The following is a 17,575-nucleotide window of genomic DNA, read 5'->3' as shown; positions in this document are numbered from 1 at the left end:
CTACTCCATTTAAATTATTTTATGCATTTCACAGATATGATCCCCAGCTATCAATGTATTATACTAATTTATACTGTAAGAGTAAGATGGTGACTACAGTCTGCACTTTTTTTCTATAAAATGAAGAAAATTTACTCAGCCAGAATAATGACTTCCGACAACTGTCATGCCCTTTTTCTCTTCGTAATTAGCGGTAATGTGATTACAGAAGAAATAGTGGCACATGATCTGGAAAGTTAGAAAAGCAACTATAATGATAAAATTAAGGGGCATGTGTTTTTCATTCAGCATTTAAAATCCCTAATTTCTGTGTAAACTTGACTTTCTAACCTCAGTTATATATTTATTTCCCTACTAAAAAACCTGTTGCCCATAGTAATTATAAAATGAAATATTGTATTAAATATTTAGGTACTAAATAATTAAAACTGATTGTGATGACTTCAGTCTGGGTACAGCAACAAAAGTTTTTTATCTGCATTTTAGCCTTTTTGTTACAAAACTTTTAATAATGTTACATGTTACCAACTATTATTAGTTTTTTTTACTATGGATCTAGAACAAAACTGAAGGAGTGCATGTCCCTGGACACTTTTCATGCTAGACTTTTAAACCAACTTATGTTAAGAAATCCATTTTGGTCAAACCTTGAAAATAACATTATGCACTACCTCATGTGATATTGTGAGATGTGACCCTCACAATATGTGGATGACTTTCAGCTACCACTACGTCAAATGTTAGCCTAATATTTGTTAAACTGACAGAGTTATAGTCATTTTAGTGCTTTTTAAGGTCAGTTGGCTGTATCGGCCATGTTGAGTTGGACTGGATGGATGCAAGGTTTACCAGTTGTAGATGTGCATCCAGTAAATACCTTCTGGAAGTTTCTTTAAAATTCCAGTTATTCCATGAGATATTTTGGTAAAAGACAAACACACATACACACACAGACGCCATAGATATGTATTTTAATACACACACACAGACACGGGCGGCGGGCAATAAAATGGTTCATGTCTCGTGACTTTTTATTTGCTTCTTTATTTGTTTGTTTATTTCACATCAACCCCCCATACACACACACACACTTCTCTCATGTCGTCCTTTCAGTAATGATCTCCGCCCTTCAAAATAAAAGCGAGTATCACGTGAAAGAGTAGTGACGGGGCGGGCTCAAGGGGTGCCTCAGCCAATCACGGCCACTGTTTTGCGGCTTCCCATTCGACAATAAACAGTGCGACCTGACCCTCTCCCCGAGCACTCTGAGAAGCAAAACACGCCAACGTGAGGAGGTCAAAAGTAGCAGCCCAGTTCTCGTAATGCTACAAGACTGAAATTAATCCAAAACACTGCAGATGCGCACACCGTGGCGAAGCTCCGTCCCGTTTCAAAAGGAGACGACGGCAAGCTGGTCCTCCAACATCTACCTTTAGCACCGGAAACCAGTTAGCTTTGGAAGCTAACGCGAGTTAGCTAAGTTAGCTGTTACCTCGTTACGCAGCTGACCTCGACCACAACAGACACGCACCGAGGGACATTTACTCGCTTTTCAGGGGTCTCGTCCCCCCCTGTCTCCTCACCCCACGCTCCCGCTGTTCTCGCATGGTGCTCCGCGAACGGTTTCCGAATATGATACACAATGAGTCAAAGAGATACCTTAGTTCATCTGTTTGCTGGAGGGTGAGTATGTTCTTCAGTCATATACTCTCGTGCTAGCTAGCTGCACGCTCAATGCTAGCAGATATTAGCCAGCGAAGCTGTTCGTTTTTAGGGACATTTGCAGTTGTGTTGCTCGTGTAACTCTGGGGTTTTGTCAGTGTCATAATGATAACTTTGAAAAAAAGAGGTAAAGCTCGAATGTGTCGGACATTTAGAGCTAACTAAGCTTGAGCTCCCGAGTTGACATTCAATGACACTTTAACCATATGAATGAAAATGGGAGGTTTGTGATCGCGCATCCCGCTTTCCCGTCTGTGTAGCAGCACTGATATTCTCTATTATTCTTCAAAACTGTCAGCGTTTGTAAAACTACCAAATATAACCACTGCTGCAAGAAGCCGACCGTGTGTCATCTGTGCATCGGCCTGAAGTGCACCATAACAGGCTTGTGCTTTTAGATGAGCTGAAATCTGAACTGTCTTGCTGTGGTGCATTTCATGTTCTGTACTCTTCCACCAAGGCTGAACACCAGCTAAACATATTTCCCTCAACTTAGAGCAGTTGTTGTTGAAAGAATGAACTTTTATTAAGGTTTTAACACACACAACTTTGGGAAGTGACATTGTTTGTTCAAATTTTGTATTTGAACAAACAGTCAAAAAGTAAAAAAAAAAAAAAATCAGAATATTTGACCCTTTATGTTCAAGCAGGGTAATATAACACTAAACGCTTTACTTATAGTTAAAATCTTTGTTCTCCTAATGCAAGATTTAAAAGATAAACAATATGAAACTTTGATAAGCAACACTAAGAGTGCTTTGTTTGGTACTGCTTCCCAGTAAGGATTCATTTGTAAAAAGTTTATTGGATAAGTTATTTGTTTGTAAACACTTTCTAAAGCATTAACAATCACGTAAAAAACACTGTTCATGCATTGAAGCAGGCTCGTTGTTTGCCAAGGCCATGTGCTTTTTATGTACTTTTTAAAATTTCTTTGTAATTCAGACTTTAAATAACAAGCTTCTGTCAGTACCTTAACCCGAGCACTGTGAGCGTCTGTATATCCAAATGTTTCTTATGTAGGCAGAAAAAGTAGCAATAAGTTTGATTTACGTGAATAAATAAAAATGCAGTACTTGAGCCGGCCAAATAGTGAGCCAGCTTCAGCGAACGAACAGTGTTTTATAACTGTTTGATAAATAATTCTTAGTGCTTTGAGTGTTTACAAACACGTGAATAATCTTCGTATGAAGCATTAATAAATCCATTATAAAGGAACCCTTATTCAGAAGAGGGGAGCTCAGACATGTTAGCTCTGTAACATTTATTCTGAGGATCACGAGGAGGACCACACTAAGAAAACCTCCACAGTGTGACGGACAGAATTCAAACGTGAACTCATTTGTACATGTTGAGACTACCCTAGTGTCCCGTGTCCCCCTACAGAGGCCACATGTCCTCTCTTACCTTACGTCTGCCAAAAACTGCTTTGACGGGACTTTCTCTCTTTGCTTTGGTACGGGTTGAAAATTAACCATAAGGAGAGATAACTCCTCGTCTCGCCCTACCCAGCACCACCCAGCGCCAACCCAGTCTTTCCAGGAGCAGCTCATTTATGTCAGCATTGTTTTGTACCCTTATCAGGCTTTCTAAGATTGCATATTCGAGCTGGTGACTTCTGTAAAATCACTGAGCTGCTTTAGCTTGGAATATTAATTATGCTGGAAATAGACACTAAGAATCTTTTGAAGTTTGATTCAAGAATGCAGAAGCAACAATTATTCTCCAAGAACCTTCAACATAGATAATTTATTACCAGCCATAGATAAAATATAGAGTTGCAGACGTGGAGGAACTTTGCTTGTATAGTATAGTGTGCCTTTGCTTTATTGATCAGAGGCATTGTAAAATTGTTCTTTTCTTAAAGATAGACAGATAACCCATATTAGCATGTATTTGCTATGTCACAATATTGTTTTATACCCTGAAGTAAATGGACAATGTGGAACCATTCATTAATTAATTTATTTGATTTGTACTAAGCACCGGCTGGAATCTTTTTAAACCACCTGAGTAGAAAAGTCTTTGATGTTTTTGAAGGTTTGAAACTGTCAGTCTTAGTGTTTCTGCCGAGACCGAGACATATTTTTACCATCTCCCCTTCATGTCTTTGTGCCAGATGTGGGGGTACGGTAGGAGCCATATTGACTTGTCCACTGGAAGTAGTGAAGACTCGTCTGCAGTCATCCTCCATCACTCTTTACGTGTCTGAGGTTCAGCTAAGTACCGTCAATGGGGCCAGCGTGGCCCGGATATCTCCACCAGGCCCCCTGCACTGTCTCAGGTGGGTACTTGACCAGATTTTTGTCTCGTAGTCTTATAAATGCAGTATAGATTTTGTCTACATTATGATATAATCGTGCCCTTGTTCTGTGACTAGGTCTAATACACATTGTTTAAACTCAAAGAAAGACACTGGTTGAGCTATTGTCAGGCTTCGTTTTTCATACGAGCACTCCCAAAAATGTGTGACTCCAGAGTTGTTGTTCTCAGTTGTGGCTGTGTTGTTCTGTGTGACCAGTGTCTCATTGGCAGAACTAACCACTTCCTAAAACTCAACTTTAAAAACTTTACAGTCTGGGTAAACTTGATCACACATTAGTTCCTTTAATATCCATTGACACACACACACACACACACATATATATATATATATATAGTTGTTTCTTTTGTATATTTTTTCTTTTGACTTATCATGATGACTCAGCTAAAGTAAATTTGGTTTTGGTAAATTGCCAATTCATATTTTAAATGTAATAGGAGCCACATTTGTGAGAGGATAGCTTGAAGCAAAGTCATAATCTTTACTTGAAAAGCAGCTCAAACATTTACAACAGACCGTAACCTGCTAAACTTGATAAACATCCCTGTTCTGTGGAGCCCACCTGATGCATCGTATCTTTATCACGTGTCCCTTTTAATCTTTTTGTGTTAATTACAATCAAATATTGCTTTTATATTCAAGGGCCATCAAGGATCAGTGGCTCATTTAGGGCATTGAATGTTGTCCACAGCTTCTCCTGACATTTGTGTAGCATTTGAGGTTGATGATGATGATGATTGGTCTTTTTGCTGGAAATTACAGCAGTTATGACACACACACAACAGCAACAAAAAATAAGGCAGAAAAACTGTTTCATTCACAGATCTACAGAACATACCACCCTGCGCCGTACCCTTTGGTTATAAAACAAAACTCAAAGGTTTAGTTTTTTTAACAACCACTTTACTGCTCCACTAACATCATGGCTCCCGGTATACATTTAATACAATACAATGTTATTTATAAAGCACTAAAAACAACACCATTGACCAAAGTTCTGTACACCAACAAATAAAAACACAGGTATAATACTAATACTATTTTAAAACAATTATAGTTAATTTCATTTTTATGCACAGATATAAATCAGGAACATAGGAAAACAGAAGTGAACATGTTGAGTAACTGCTTAAAATCAGCGTCGTATTTTTCCCGAACTTAAGACAGATTTTGAACCATTTTGTGATCAGCAGTTTTATTATAACATCTTTATTTATGATCATATTTAAGCTGAAGGCTGAAAATTTAGATTTACTTTAATATGCAGGGTGTTTTGTTTAGATTTATTTATAACTCTAAAGTAGTTGTTTCCAAATGACATCTCTGCCGTTCTGCTTCTGTAAAGTAACACTGAGAACCTGACAGCTGATGTTAGTAATTATTAGCTGGTTTTTCGCCTCCGTAGCGAGCCTGCAGTTGTAGGGTGTATATATTTTACAGGCTAACATGCTAACTCCTGTAAACATCATTTCAGAACAGCGTTACCTTGAAAAGAGAGACAACAGTCGCTCCATTAGTAGACAAGCCGTGACTGACTGTGTTGAATAAAATGTTCAACCAGCTGACATGTGATCAAGTTTAAATGTCTGTTTTTTTTTGTTTTGTTTTCTTTTCAGATTGATATTGGAGAAAGAGGGACCTCGTTCTCTTTTCAGGGGCTTGGGGCCAAATTTAGTGGGTGTGGCACCTTCCAGGTAATTATTCTTCCACTCTTATTATAAACACTTTATTCTTGGCAATTTACCACCATGAGTAGGAAATGAAAGACTGCAAAGTCCTATTACAGTAAAGGCAAGAGGTTAAACATGTTCCGCGGTCTTCACATTTCATTTCACATTCTGAGTATTTTTTGGTATATTTGATAACAAAGTATCAGCATTATATTTGGCACAAAAAAGTTTTTAAATATAATACTTTATCTGACTGTTACCATTTAGTAATCAAACAAAATCATTTTCTCAAACGTGTCCCAACTTTGATGAAAATCATCAGATTATTTATGTCAATTATTTTTTACACTGGCATACTAAATTTATTGCCCAATAATTTTATAAAGGTGGTTCCACAGGGTTCCCATTCTGAGTCCTGTCCTGTTTGGCTGTGGCTCAGAGCTCAGAGCAGTCGTTGTTCAATGAGATACCGTATTTTCCGGACTATAAGACGTACTTAAAAGCCTTCGATTTTCTCAAAAAACGACAGTGAGCCTTACAATCCAGAGCTCCTTATATATGTAATTAGTCGCAATGCACAGCGCACTGATTCCTGGCAGCGGTCACATGTTGCAGTGTCCCTGGGCAAGACACTGAACCCCTCATTGCCTTCAATGTGTGCCCTATCAGTGTATGAGTGTGATCCAAAAGCACTGATTAGTCTCTATAGAATAATGTATTCAGGTTAGCTTCAGAGATGTAGTGGATGTGTGTGGATGAGGAAATGAGGGCAGATTGTGTTGTAAAGGGCTTTGAGTGGCCTGGTTGGCTAGAAAGGTGCTTTATAAGTATAGTCCATTTACCGTTCACAATTTATAATAATATAAAATCATTTTTAACCAGATGTAATTCTCATTGGTATGTGAACAAAGCTGTGCTGTATTGCTTTGCCAAAACTGCACAATTTCCTATTGAGCTCCTTCTAAAATTGCTAAATACACTTTAATATAAAATTAATTTTGTCTGAGAAAAATGCTAAATGAATTCCTTTCTCTAGAGCCACAAATTTAGCATATTATAGTTTTTCTATTTAGAATCTTTTTTTTGTTTTCCTTGAACTGTGGTCAAAGTTACTTTTGGCATAACTGCATGTGCAGCTGTAACAACTACAAGGTTCCCCGGGGTTACTTGGTAACAAAGAAGCATTAAGGCTCCATGATCATTAAGGTGCCATTCATGCTCATGGCTTTCTCAGCAGTTTCAGCATCTGCCTTTTGGAAACATGGCAACAACAGCAGGAGCGTAATTTGGAAACACACCGACAGCTTTGAAGGCGTTTCTCTCAGTAATAATGAGATAAGGAAAGTTGGGTGTAATGAGCAGCTGCTAACGCTCAGGCAAGCAGGTGCCACTGCTCAGTGTATGTGAAGTGTCTAGTTAAAATCATGCATAAATGAGTGCTGTTTCCACTGCCTCCTGAGCTGTTATGCAGTTTCAAATTTGAATGTGCAAAGCACCTTTTCTAATGTGATGGATGAGCATGCTGCACTGCATCATTATCAGGGAAGATACTAAAGCCTCACAAACATTTACATTTAAGCACAAGTATGAAGAAAACTATAATGACTGTTTAATTTAGTGAAATGAAGTAATTCTTTTTAAATGGTGCATTTGTTTGGCAAAAATTATTTGTTGTGAAAATTACATTTGCTACTGGCATTCCACCTAATTCATGTTTAATGCTCATTAAACTAAAGCTGACATTGAGGTCAGATTTATGTTCCCGTGTGCACAGTGGATTTAAAAAGTATAAACAGTCCTGTTAAAATGCGAGGGGTTTAAAATGTAAAAATAAGACCACAATAAATCATTAAAAAACTATTTTTATATACTCGTCTTAAGGTGGGTCGTATTGTGATGTGATGTGTCGCTGTGGATGATTTTTTGTCCCAGCTCTAACTCTGCTGGCGATACTCTTGTTTGTTGTTAATATGATCCATATTATATACAATTCAACAGAATCACAAACATATGTGTGAGAAAGCAAAGCATAAAAAAGATTAAAAGGTGCAACTATCTGATTGTGTGAACATGTTTAAAACATATTGTCTTTGAAGTATTTTTTGATTAAATTACAGCATTTAGTTTAAGTTTAGTTTGAAAAACTTAAATCTGCAGTTTTTCAGCAGACATTAGAGGATTTGGGGCCCAAATTAGAGTTGTTCATAATTCCACCTACGTTGACTCAAACCCCAGTTTGAGCTGAAGAAGAGCAACTATAAAGCATGATGCTTCCACCGTGTTTCACTGTGGGTATGGTGGGGTTTTTGGTGAAACACAATGCCATTTTTTTCCTCTTTTTATTTTATTTTTTTTAAACCAAACATTTTGGAAATGTTGGTCATAAAGTTCAGTTTTGGTTTCATTAGACCATAACACATTTATTCCATTTATTCCCAGCTCTTGTTAACGTTAGTGTTGTCCAGTATTTTCTCCACTTCCTGTTGACTGTCCTCACTGTGTCTCACGGGATATCTAATCCTGAGGAGTTATTTTGTAACCTTCCCCTCACTGTTACCTTTCAACAATGAAATTATCTTAAAGGTTTGCGAGGCTTTAAAGACATGCCTTTTGCTGCGGGGTGCAACAGATTTGTTTGTTTTTCAGTTGGACTGTATAGGATAGACTGTATGTCACATTAAGTTGGGAAAAGTAACGAATTGATTCACTGTGGTCTCATTTTTTACATCAGAAAATCCTGGCTCTTTAATAGTGGTGTGTACACTTTTTAGATCTACTGTAACTGAGGAGCTGCAAAGCATCTAGAGGCAGGGGCTGAGACTAATTAGCGGTTGTACGCAGAAATCCAAAAATGCGGCATATGATTTATATCTCTAGGGTTGCAACACGTACTGAGCTGGTTTGTTTATTTCCAACAGAGCGATCTACTTTGCTGCTTACTCCACTGCCAAAGAGAAACTGAATGGCGTGTTGGAACCGGACTCCACACAAGTGCACATGGCGTCGGCAGGAATGGCAGGTAAGTAAAATATCGGAGATCACCGACTGACACGCACCTCTGTTCATGTCTTTTTGTCAAATTCTTTAACCAGATGAGATTGTTTGTCCTGGCCAATGGGCCTTGTCTTGTTCATTATTGGTAAAGCTGTTACACACTGTGGCGTTACAAGATCAGGCTTGAGTAACGTTTGTGTTATTTTGCTGTTCTGTAAAAAACAAAAGGTGGTAAAACTAGTTTATTGCACAGGGTTTGTAAGATTTAAATGCAGCAAAGGTTTACAACCTGCAGTGGTGTCAAGAAAAAAACGAAAGTCCACCCTTTTTCCATTCTAGGGTTTTACATATCAGGGCATAATAAAAATGACTTGGTTTTTACCAGGTTCCTTATTTATTCAAATCTAACCTGAAGTCTACAAAAACACCCAACAAATTCAACTGTGACATTATTTATATTGTTTATCACTTGATTAACTGATCATCATCAGTGTGAACACCTCTATAAAAGCCAAAGTTTTGGCATTTTGCTGCTCTGGAGCACACAGGTGTTTGTTAACACAATGCCAGCAGGAACCTTAGAGAAGCAACTGTTGCTGCCCATCGATCTGAGAAGAGTTGGAGACATTTTTCAGTCTATTTGGATACTAAAAGATTTTAATCAACATTCCACAGTGATAAGGATTACTCACAAGTAGAAAACATTTAAGACAGTTGCCAGTCTTCCCAAAGGTGGATGCCCCAGCAAATTCAGTCCAAGGTCAGACTGTGCAGGGTTCGAAGAAATTGCAACAAAACCTGAGACTGTACGGGCCTCGGTTATCAAGTGAAATGTTAAAGTTTATAACAGTAAGGTTATAAAAAGACTGAACACATATGGCTTGTTTGGAAGGGTTGCAGGAGAAATTCTCTTGCTAAGAAGAACATGGTGGTACAACTTAGGTTTGCAAAGTTGCATCTGAATGAACCACAAAACCTCTGGAACAATGTCTTATGTACAGATGATACCAAAGTAGAGATATTTTCCCAAATTAAATGCAGCATATCAGCATCAACACCTCATACCAACTACCAAGCATGGTGGTGGAGGGCTGATGATTTGGACTCGTTTTGCAGCCACAAGACCTGGGTACCTTTCAGTCATTGAGTCGACAATAAACTCCTCTGTAGGTCAAAGGATTCTACAGTCAAACGTGAGGCCATCTGTCCCACAGCTGAAGCCTGCTCCCAAACAGAGCGACAGAACTACAACAGAATGAAAAAGAATCAAGGTGTCGCAATGGTCCAGTCAAAGTCCAGACCTCAACCTAATTCAAATACTGTGACAGGACCTTAAAAGAGCTCTGCAGGAATGAAAGCCAATAAAACTCAGTAAACTGAAGTCATGTTGTAAAGAAGACTGGACCAGAATTCCTCCACAAACAACTACCTTAAGTTATCGCTGCTAAAAATGGTTCTAGAAGCTGTTGGATAATGGGGTGGTTTTTCTCTCATAACTTTTCCATTTTGGTCTTGTTTTTGTTTAATGAATAAAGACACGGTGGAGTCTGTTCTGTTTTTGTACACTTGAGGTTTGATTTGAATCATTGTAGAACCTGATTAAGACAAGATTATTTTTATGATGTTTTTTTTCCCATACTTATAAAGAACCAATTTAATTAAAACTTAAGCTACTTTTATTCTTTTAAAAAAGCACTGCTACTTTAACTATTAGAACAAATTCCTTAAAAATCTAAACATGTAAGTATTTTGGCAGGTTTTATCCATATTTAAGTGATGCAATTCAGTGAAGCATTTGCTCTCAAATAACTCTAATCCTTTTGGAAGTGATGAACCAGTACGATTTAGGTCAGGCGGCCGCAGCTGCACCGTGTTTGTGTGTAGCTGTGTGTGAAACTAAAGTATGCGGTAGTGCCGCTTTTAGCACACTATGACTTTGACCTTTCAACAGCCTAGTCAAGGTCAGCATTTGTCAGGAAGTCTTCCTAATTTCCAGCCGACAGTATTTAACGTTTCCTCTGCCTGAGCTGAACTGACAGGGTGTTGAGGTGGCGCAACGCTGTCCTGATGTGGCTCAAAGTGTAGCTGTTAGCTTCATAGTTGACATATTATTCAGTCTGATTCTACGTAATGATTAGCTTGTGCTGAAAGTTACATATAATATGTTATTTCACACATCATAAATATCTAGTGGTACAAGGACTTTCATTGGTAATGTTACAAATGTTAACCCCAGACAAGAACGACATGGTTGGAAATAACTATAAAAAGCATAAAAAGAAAATGGAAGCACTTAAAATGTGTAACCTGTACTTCCATACTTTCACTGTCAGGATGTCAGCTGCTGTCTTTCGGAGTGTTCTGCGATCATTTCACCTGAGGTGGTGGCAGATTAAATACCGTGGGATGATGTGGGGAATGGGAAGTGAAATGGTTGCATGCCGGTCATTTTGCTACACACAAGCCTGTGTTTGTTTTAGGCTTTTACTCTACCGTAGCTCTCCTCTCGCAAGGCCATGAGACCCCCGCACCACCAGGGGTCTCTAGCTGCATATGTGAGGGGTTACTTGGGTCTGCGTGAGTACTCACCACAGATCTGTGCATCTTTTCATGTTTGGTTCTTTTTTTTAAATTTCTTTAGCATTTCTTTCCTCTACTTTTTTTACCCTGTTGTTTTCTGGATAAGCTCTTTTAACAGCTGTTAGTAATAAATGCAGTTTTTACATGTTGTTCCCCTCTAATAATTCATAAAGGGTTTAGCATTTCTCCTATAAGTTTTCTTTAAAATTTAAAATTTTGTTCCAAAAAGGTTGACTCCAAATACCTTGTTCTGTCGCAGACATTGATGCAGCTTATTGCCTAGACACTAGAATGTAGTTTATCATCACCAATGGCAGCTTGAAACTTAGCCTCTCATTGTATTCCATCTTTTCTGGAAGTGTAATCCTGCTGTATGTTTCCCTTTTTAGGTTTTACAGCCATCACAGCAACAAATCCAATATGGCTCATAAAAACCCGTCTGCAGTTGGATGCAAGGTGAGTACAACAAGTATTCAACCCCTTTCTGTTCTGTGATTAAATTGGATTTTTAGATTGATTTTAAGTAATAACGCTACCAAAAATACTACAGATTAATCACTTATTTTTAATTTCAGAAAATATAGAACTGATGTAGTAAAAGTAGTGTAAGTGTATGTTTTGATACGCCTCCATGAGCTTGGTACAAGTCACTGGAAATGTTCTCCATTCTTTGTGGTAAAACTGCTGCAGCTCCTTCAGGTTGGATGGGTGCTTCTTTTGTACTACAGCCTTTAAATCAAAGCAGAGACTCTCAGTTGGCTTTGATTAGGCCAGTCCTTTAACTTGTTCTCCTCAAACTAGTGGATAACGTTTGGCGCATGATGCCATATTTTTTTCTTTAAACACTGACTTTTTCCTGCCACACTTCCATGAAACTCAGCTCAGTGCAGTTTATAGTGGTTTTGTGGACAGGTCCTCCCATCTCTGCAGGAGACCGGTCCAGCGCCATCAAGGTTATTTTTAACCTCTTAAGCTGTTGTCATACTCCATGAGAAGTCACGAAGACGGCTCTTATTCACTTGGTTGCGTGATGAAAATTGCGTCATTTCGTTCTCGTAGCAGCTTCATCCGCTTCTTTGTGACACCAGGCCCAGGCAGGACTGTTCTTCACAGGAGTTTAAGACAAGTATTGTGTGATTGAGCAGAAGTTGTTGTGGGCGTGTTTATGCAGAAAGGTCGGTGAGCTTTAATAGAGTCATTTTGCTCCTGGAGGCTGTTAGAAAATACAGCCGTCTTTATGACTGTTCCATCAAAACCTATGAACTTAAAAAGACCGCAGAGACACAGGCGGCTTTTCGTGGCTGTTACTGCCTCTGTCTCTGTCTGTTTAATAAACACGTCTGGTCAGGGCAAAGGAAGAGAAAATCTGTACATTGACACGAGAGTTGAGAAGCCGGAGGGAAGAAACCTGTTTTAATGCTGTAGGAGGAGGGAGGAGCTTCCTGGGATTTCTGATTCGATTCTGATCCGAGTGTCTCGTGGACTTTGATAGGTGTGTGAAAACGAACGTCTCGCAACCACGTCACCACAAACAGACTTCTTGGCTTCTTATGGAGTATGACAGAGCCTTTAAAAGTTTCTCTGAATAATCTCCTTGTTCAGTCCATGAGTTTTGGTGGACAGCCCTCTCTTTTGGCAGGTTTGCTGTGGTTGCATCTTCTTTCCAGTTCCTAATAATAGATTTATTGGAGCTCTGTGAGATAGTGGAACATTTTTTTACGACCCAACCCTGATCTGTTCTTTTCAGCTTTGTCTCAGAAATGTGTAGAGAGTTCCTTGGTCTTCATGATGTATTTTGTTTGGCGGTAGCCCGCACTACATCAAGGTGTTGAACTGGTGTTGGTTCTGGGGGCTGTTACAGCAGGTGTATATGTACTGAGATTGTTTGACACTTAGATCGCTCTCAGGTGAATCTTATTTAACGAGATGTAGTCACAGCTTCAAAGCATAGCAGGTGAATACTTATTCACACACCAGTTTTTAGTGTTATACTTTTGAAAATTATATGAAAAGTCTTTCCCTCTCATTTAACCTCTTGTAGGTTTATTATTTATGATCAAATTAAAAATCCAATCAATTTGTTGTAAGGCAACAGAATAGAAAGGTTACAATAGGCTGAATGATTTTGCAACCCACCGAATAAGGACAGAAGCAGTCTAAAGGAATTACTAACATTGTCAGATTTGTATAAAGCCTTTTTGGAGTTTAAAGGGTTACCTCACTGTCTTGGTTTACATGTGAGCCTCATTTATTTTATTTGTAAAACTTTCAGTTTTAGGCGACAAACTAAATATGTACACCACTCTGTTGCACTTTTAAAACACAGAAAAAAAACATGTTGTCGGAATGTAAACTGAAACTTTTCCTGTTTTTTATTTTTTTCTATTTTCTATTTGCTATTTTTGACCCTTGTGGCTTACTGTATTAATCTGTTCATTGACTCCAGAAAACACAAACCTGGAAACAAGACTGCAGTTTATTTGCATCATAAATGTATTAACCGTTCATAGATTATTGTATGTGTTAAGCACAGTCGTGGGGCTGATTGTAATTGAGGATTCTGTTTTTAATATTTACAAAATAGTAAAATTATAGAAAGTCATTCATTGTTTTAGTGAACTGAAATCTGGGCTGTTGTTGAAGTTTCTTTATAGTCTCTTATTTACTTGTGTGGGTCTGTGTATGTGTTTTATCCAGACTGAAGGTTGAATGTTGGCGCTTTACAAATTGTCGAATGTTTACGTTTTAACCTTTTCCAGGAACCGAGGGGAGCAGAGGATGAGTGCGTTTGAGTGCGTGCGCCGGGTGTATAAAGCAGACGGCCTGCGGGGCTTCTACAGGGGAATGTCGGCATCCTACGCTGGTATCTCGGAGACTGTGATCCACTTTGTTATCTATGAAAACATTAAGAGGCGCCTATTGGAGGCGAAGGCGCCGCAGAACATGGACGATGAAGAGGATGCATCAAAAGATGCTTCGGACTTTGTTGGAATGATGCTCGCTGCTGCCACCTCCAAGACCTGTGCCACATCTATTGCTTATCCTCATGGTGAGAGCTCGCTGTCAGTTTCAGCTGTCCTTGTCTAAAAGTATTGTTAGGGAGAAATTTTCATTTGCCTTGTATTCTTTAATTTGCAGAGGTAATTCGCACCAGGCTACGAGAAGAAGGCACCAAATACCGCTCTTTTTTCCAGACTCTAACGACGGTGCCCAGGGAAGAGGGCTACCGCGCCCTGTACCGGGGTCTCACCACACATCTGGTACGCCAGATCCCTAACACTGCTATTATGATGTGCACCTACGAGCTGGTGGTCTACCTCCTGAACGGTTAAAGTCTTCCTTCGAACCTAGTCAGTTAGGATAACCCTGCCCTCGCTGAGAGATAAACAGAAAACAGGATCTCCTGCACACCAGCTAGCACAGCTACCAATCTATTTGTCAGAAAAGAACTGGGACAGCACCATAACCTTTATCTTAGGGATAAGAGTGGTTGTTAAAAAATGTAGAAATACACCTTTGAGTTTTGTTTTATAACTAAAGGGTATAGCACAGGGAGGCACGGCAGCACAGTTTTAGAGCTGTCGCCTCACAGCGAGAGGGTCGCAGGTTCACCTCCTGGCCTTTCTGGGTGGAGTTTACATGTTCTCCCCGTTTAGGTACTCCGGTTTCCTCCCACAGACCAAAACATGTATGTTAGGTTCATTGGTAACTCTAAATTGTCCCTAGGTGTGAGTGAGAGAGGGAATGGTTGTTTGTCTCTATGTGTCCCTGTGATGGACCGGAGACCTGTCCGGGGTGTCCCCCGCCTCTCACAGTGACTTCTGGAGATAGACATCAGCCCCCCGCAACCTGGAAAGGAAGAAGAAAATATGGCACAAAGAGTAGTGTTGTTTATATTTCTGTTTTATCCTCCATTTTCTCTCTTTGGATATGTCAGACAGAGCATCTGACCTATAGTATATTCTGCCTCTTCTGTAACTTGAATCAAAATCAAAGCAGTTAAAACCTTTGAGTAGTCGTGACCTACACAGTTGGCTGTGTTTTAGTCCCTGCATCCCTCAAAAAAAAAAAAAAAAAGCCCAGTAAAGTGCAAATAGAGTCAGTAGCTGCCGTGCAGCACTGCGGTGGATCACAAATGTTCTGAAGTCAGCAGAAACAGGGAGGCTTGAGGCTTGAAGAGGCAGGATAAGCAGAAAATAGGTTAGATTAGGAGGAGGTTAACAGGTGACGTGCCTTGTGTGAAAATGTAACATAGACCAAGACGCAGAGCGGCTGTTAGAGGACGCAGGGTTCTGTCTGACCGTCGATTATAAGCAGCGTGAATGACGAGACGCACAAGTTTTTAACAAAACACAGATGCACTCTGTTTTCAACATCTCGTTGGATTACAAGAGTCGAGATGTATTTATACAAAGTATATATATGATTTAAATCTGCTTGCTTGTTGTAAATGAGGTCTGTGTTATGACTTTGACCTTTGACTTGGTGCGTGTTTGTGTTAACCATATGTGGGGAGAAAAAACTTGTTAAACTAAAGCCGATTACCTTCTGAAATGTACATAATCAGGTAGAGCAACCTTTGTGATAAGAAGAGTAAAACATTTACCCATGTTGTGAAATAGAAGTTAATATAATTAACTAATTTTAACAAATTATAATTTAAAAAAATATATACTTATATATACATATAATCTACAATTTGTGAATGTGTTGCGGTTAATTACTCAATTTTGAAAAAAAGAATAAAAGAAAATTGAGTGACTTTTCTCCACAGGAGGGCAGACTTGATTAATAGTTACCTTTATGTCAAAAAGTTCATGTTCCAGTAGCACTTCTCACCTGAACTGTTATCTCATTTGTTGTGTTCTTTCCTAATTGTAGTGAAGTCAGGCTCGTTTTACAGGCGAGGACAATCCTCTCGAGTTTACACCAGAGAACTTGTAGTTTAGTGAGCGTGTTGGGGAAAAGTGGCCATGAGGATGCTTTTAGAAACGCACAGTTATTAAATACAAACGAGTGTAAGGAAAAAAAAAACTACTTTGTGTATTCTGTTTTGTTTGTTATTTAGTAAATGACCGCAGAGCATTTCATGGGGTTAAATCAACCCGTCTGTTTATCATATTTTATGAAGGGTTGAGGTCCAGTGTTTTCTGTACATGAATGTCTTTGTCTTTGAATGAAACTTTAACGTTTTGTTTGTTTTAAGCAATTGATGTCATCTTTCTAACAGCACACATGGCGAAAAGTGTGTTTGGATGCGATATCATTAACCATTATGGCCCGAGATTTCCCTGGTTACCACACAACACATAAGTTGTAAACTTTCCTCCCGATCTGCAGTCTCGATGAGCGCAGCTTTAAGTGTACTGCTTACTACGGTAAAAAGCTGTGTGCTGTAGAGAGGGAAAGTCTTTCTTTGTTTACAGCCTGTGGCTCCTACAACCACCCCCAGTTTTACCAATCAAATACAAGGTTATGTTAAACATATGTTTATATTTTGGAACCTAATAATTTAAAGGTTTTCACTATTTCTGAGATCAGTTTTCCGCTGCCATCTCAGTCAAGGGCCCATTGAGTTGCGATGAAGTGACGGTGTGTAAAGTTCTCACTTGTATCTGAGTCCTTCTCTCAGTCCCACTGTTGCTATGTTTCACCCACACACACTTTGCGTGACAGCGTGTATGCTTGTGTATGTGGGTTTTTTTTTTCTTGTGTGAGGTTGCATAACAGTTGTATCTCATTTGGTTGTTTTGTGTATAGGAGACCATAGGAGTATGTATGAACTAAATACCTGCGAGCAGTGTTTGTTGGATTTGTTTTTAGCGTATTCTTGCCTTCTCCTCGTGTCCTCCATGTTCTCATGTCAGTCAATGAGCCGACTGTGGGTGCGGCTCACTCTATGCATTCTTGTACCATTGTTTTTGTAAGAGAAAATGTCTATTAAATGGAAGGAGTGTACGTTGATTTCTTTTGTCTCTCTTACTTTACGATCCAGTTTAAATGCAAGAATTACCTTATTTGTACTGATGGAGGTTTTCATCTTTCACACTCACATGGTGGTTTAGTATATAAGACAGGATTTTATAGGCTGATTGTTCTTTGAATCTATTCTATGTGAAATATATTATAATTTGGCCTCTTTAGACCTTTTATTGGCCACCACTGACAGGCAAGGTGGACGGTAATGTATTTGTCCGTGTGTCTGTGCGTTTGTCTGCTATCAAAATTCATTTTTGACACAATGGGTGAATATTACTGAAACTTGCTGTAATCACTGGATATACAA

The 17,575-nt window shown here is 39.0% G+C and overlaps 1 protein-coding gene across 1 annotated transcript; it reads left to right on the top strand.

The window, feature by feature from the left end:
* Nucleotides 1-1,238: 1,238 nt before the first annotated feature.
* Nucleotides 1,239-16,994, top strand: LOC108239369 (solute carrier family 25 member 36-A). Its single transcript, XM_017422043.3, has 7 exons — nucleotides 1,239-1,683; nucleotides 3,842-4,006; nucleotides 5,662-5,739; nucleotides 8,634-8,734; nucleotides 11,679-11,745; nucleotides 14,049-14,338; nucleotides 14,428-16,994. The coding sequence occupies exons 1-7, from the start codon at nucleotides 1,643-1,645 to the stop codon at nucleotides 14,619-14,621; spliced, it is 936 nt and encodes a 311-aa protein (XP_017277532.1). The 5' UTR covers nucleotides 1,239-1,642; the 3' UTR covers nucleotides 14,622-16,994.
* Nucleotides 16,995-17,575: the final 581 nt, after the last annotated feature.

The sequence above is a fragment of the Kryptolebias marmoratus genome, linkage group LG2 (genome assembly GCF_001649575.2).
Source record: "Kryptolebias marmoratus isolate JLee-2015 linkage group LG2, ASM164957v2, whole genome shotgun sequence".
NCBI lineage: Eukaryota > Metazoa > Chordata > Actinopteri > Cyprinodontiformes > Rivulidae > Kryptolebias > Kryptolebias marmoratus.
Note: the sequence above shows the minus strand (reverse complement) of the source record. Positions and strands in the feature narration are given on the sequence as shown.

Bases quoted from the DNA above. Each gene is read 5' to 3' on its own strand.
- LOC108239369 (XM_017422043.3), top strand. From the start codon at position 1,643: ATGAGTCAAAGAGATACCTTAGTTCATCTGTTTGCTGGAGG. The intron at 1,684-3,841 runs GTGAGTATGTTC...TCTTTGTGCCAG, and splicing joins GTTCATCTGTTTGCTGGAGG to ATGTGGGGGTACGGTAGGAG. The intron at 14,339-14,427 runs GTGAGAGCTCGC...TTTAATTTGCAG, and splicing joins ATCTATTGCTTATCCTCATG to AGGTAATTCGCACCAGGCTA.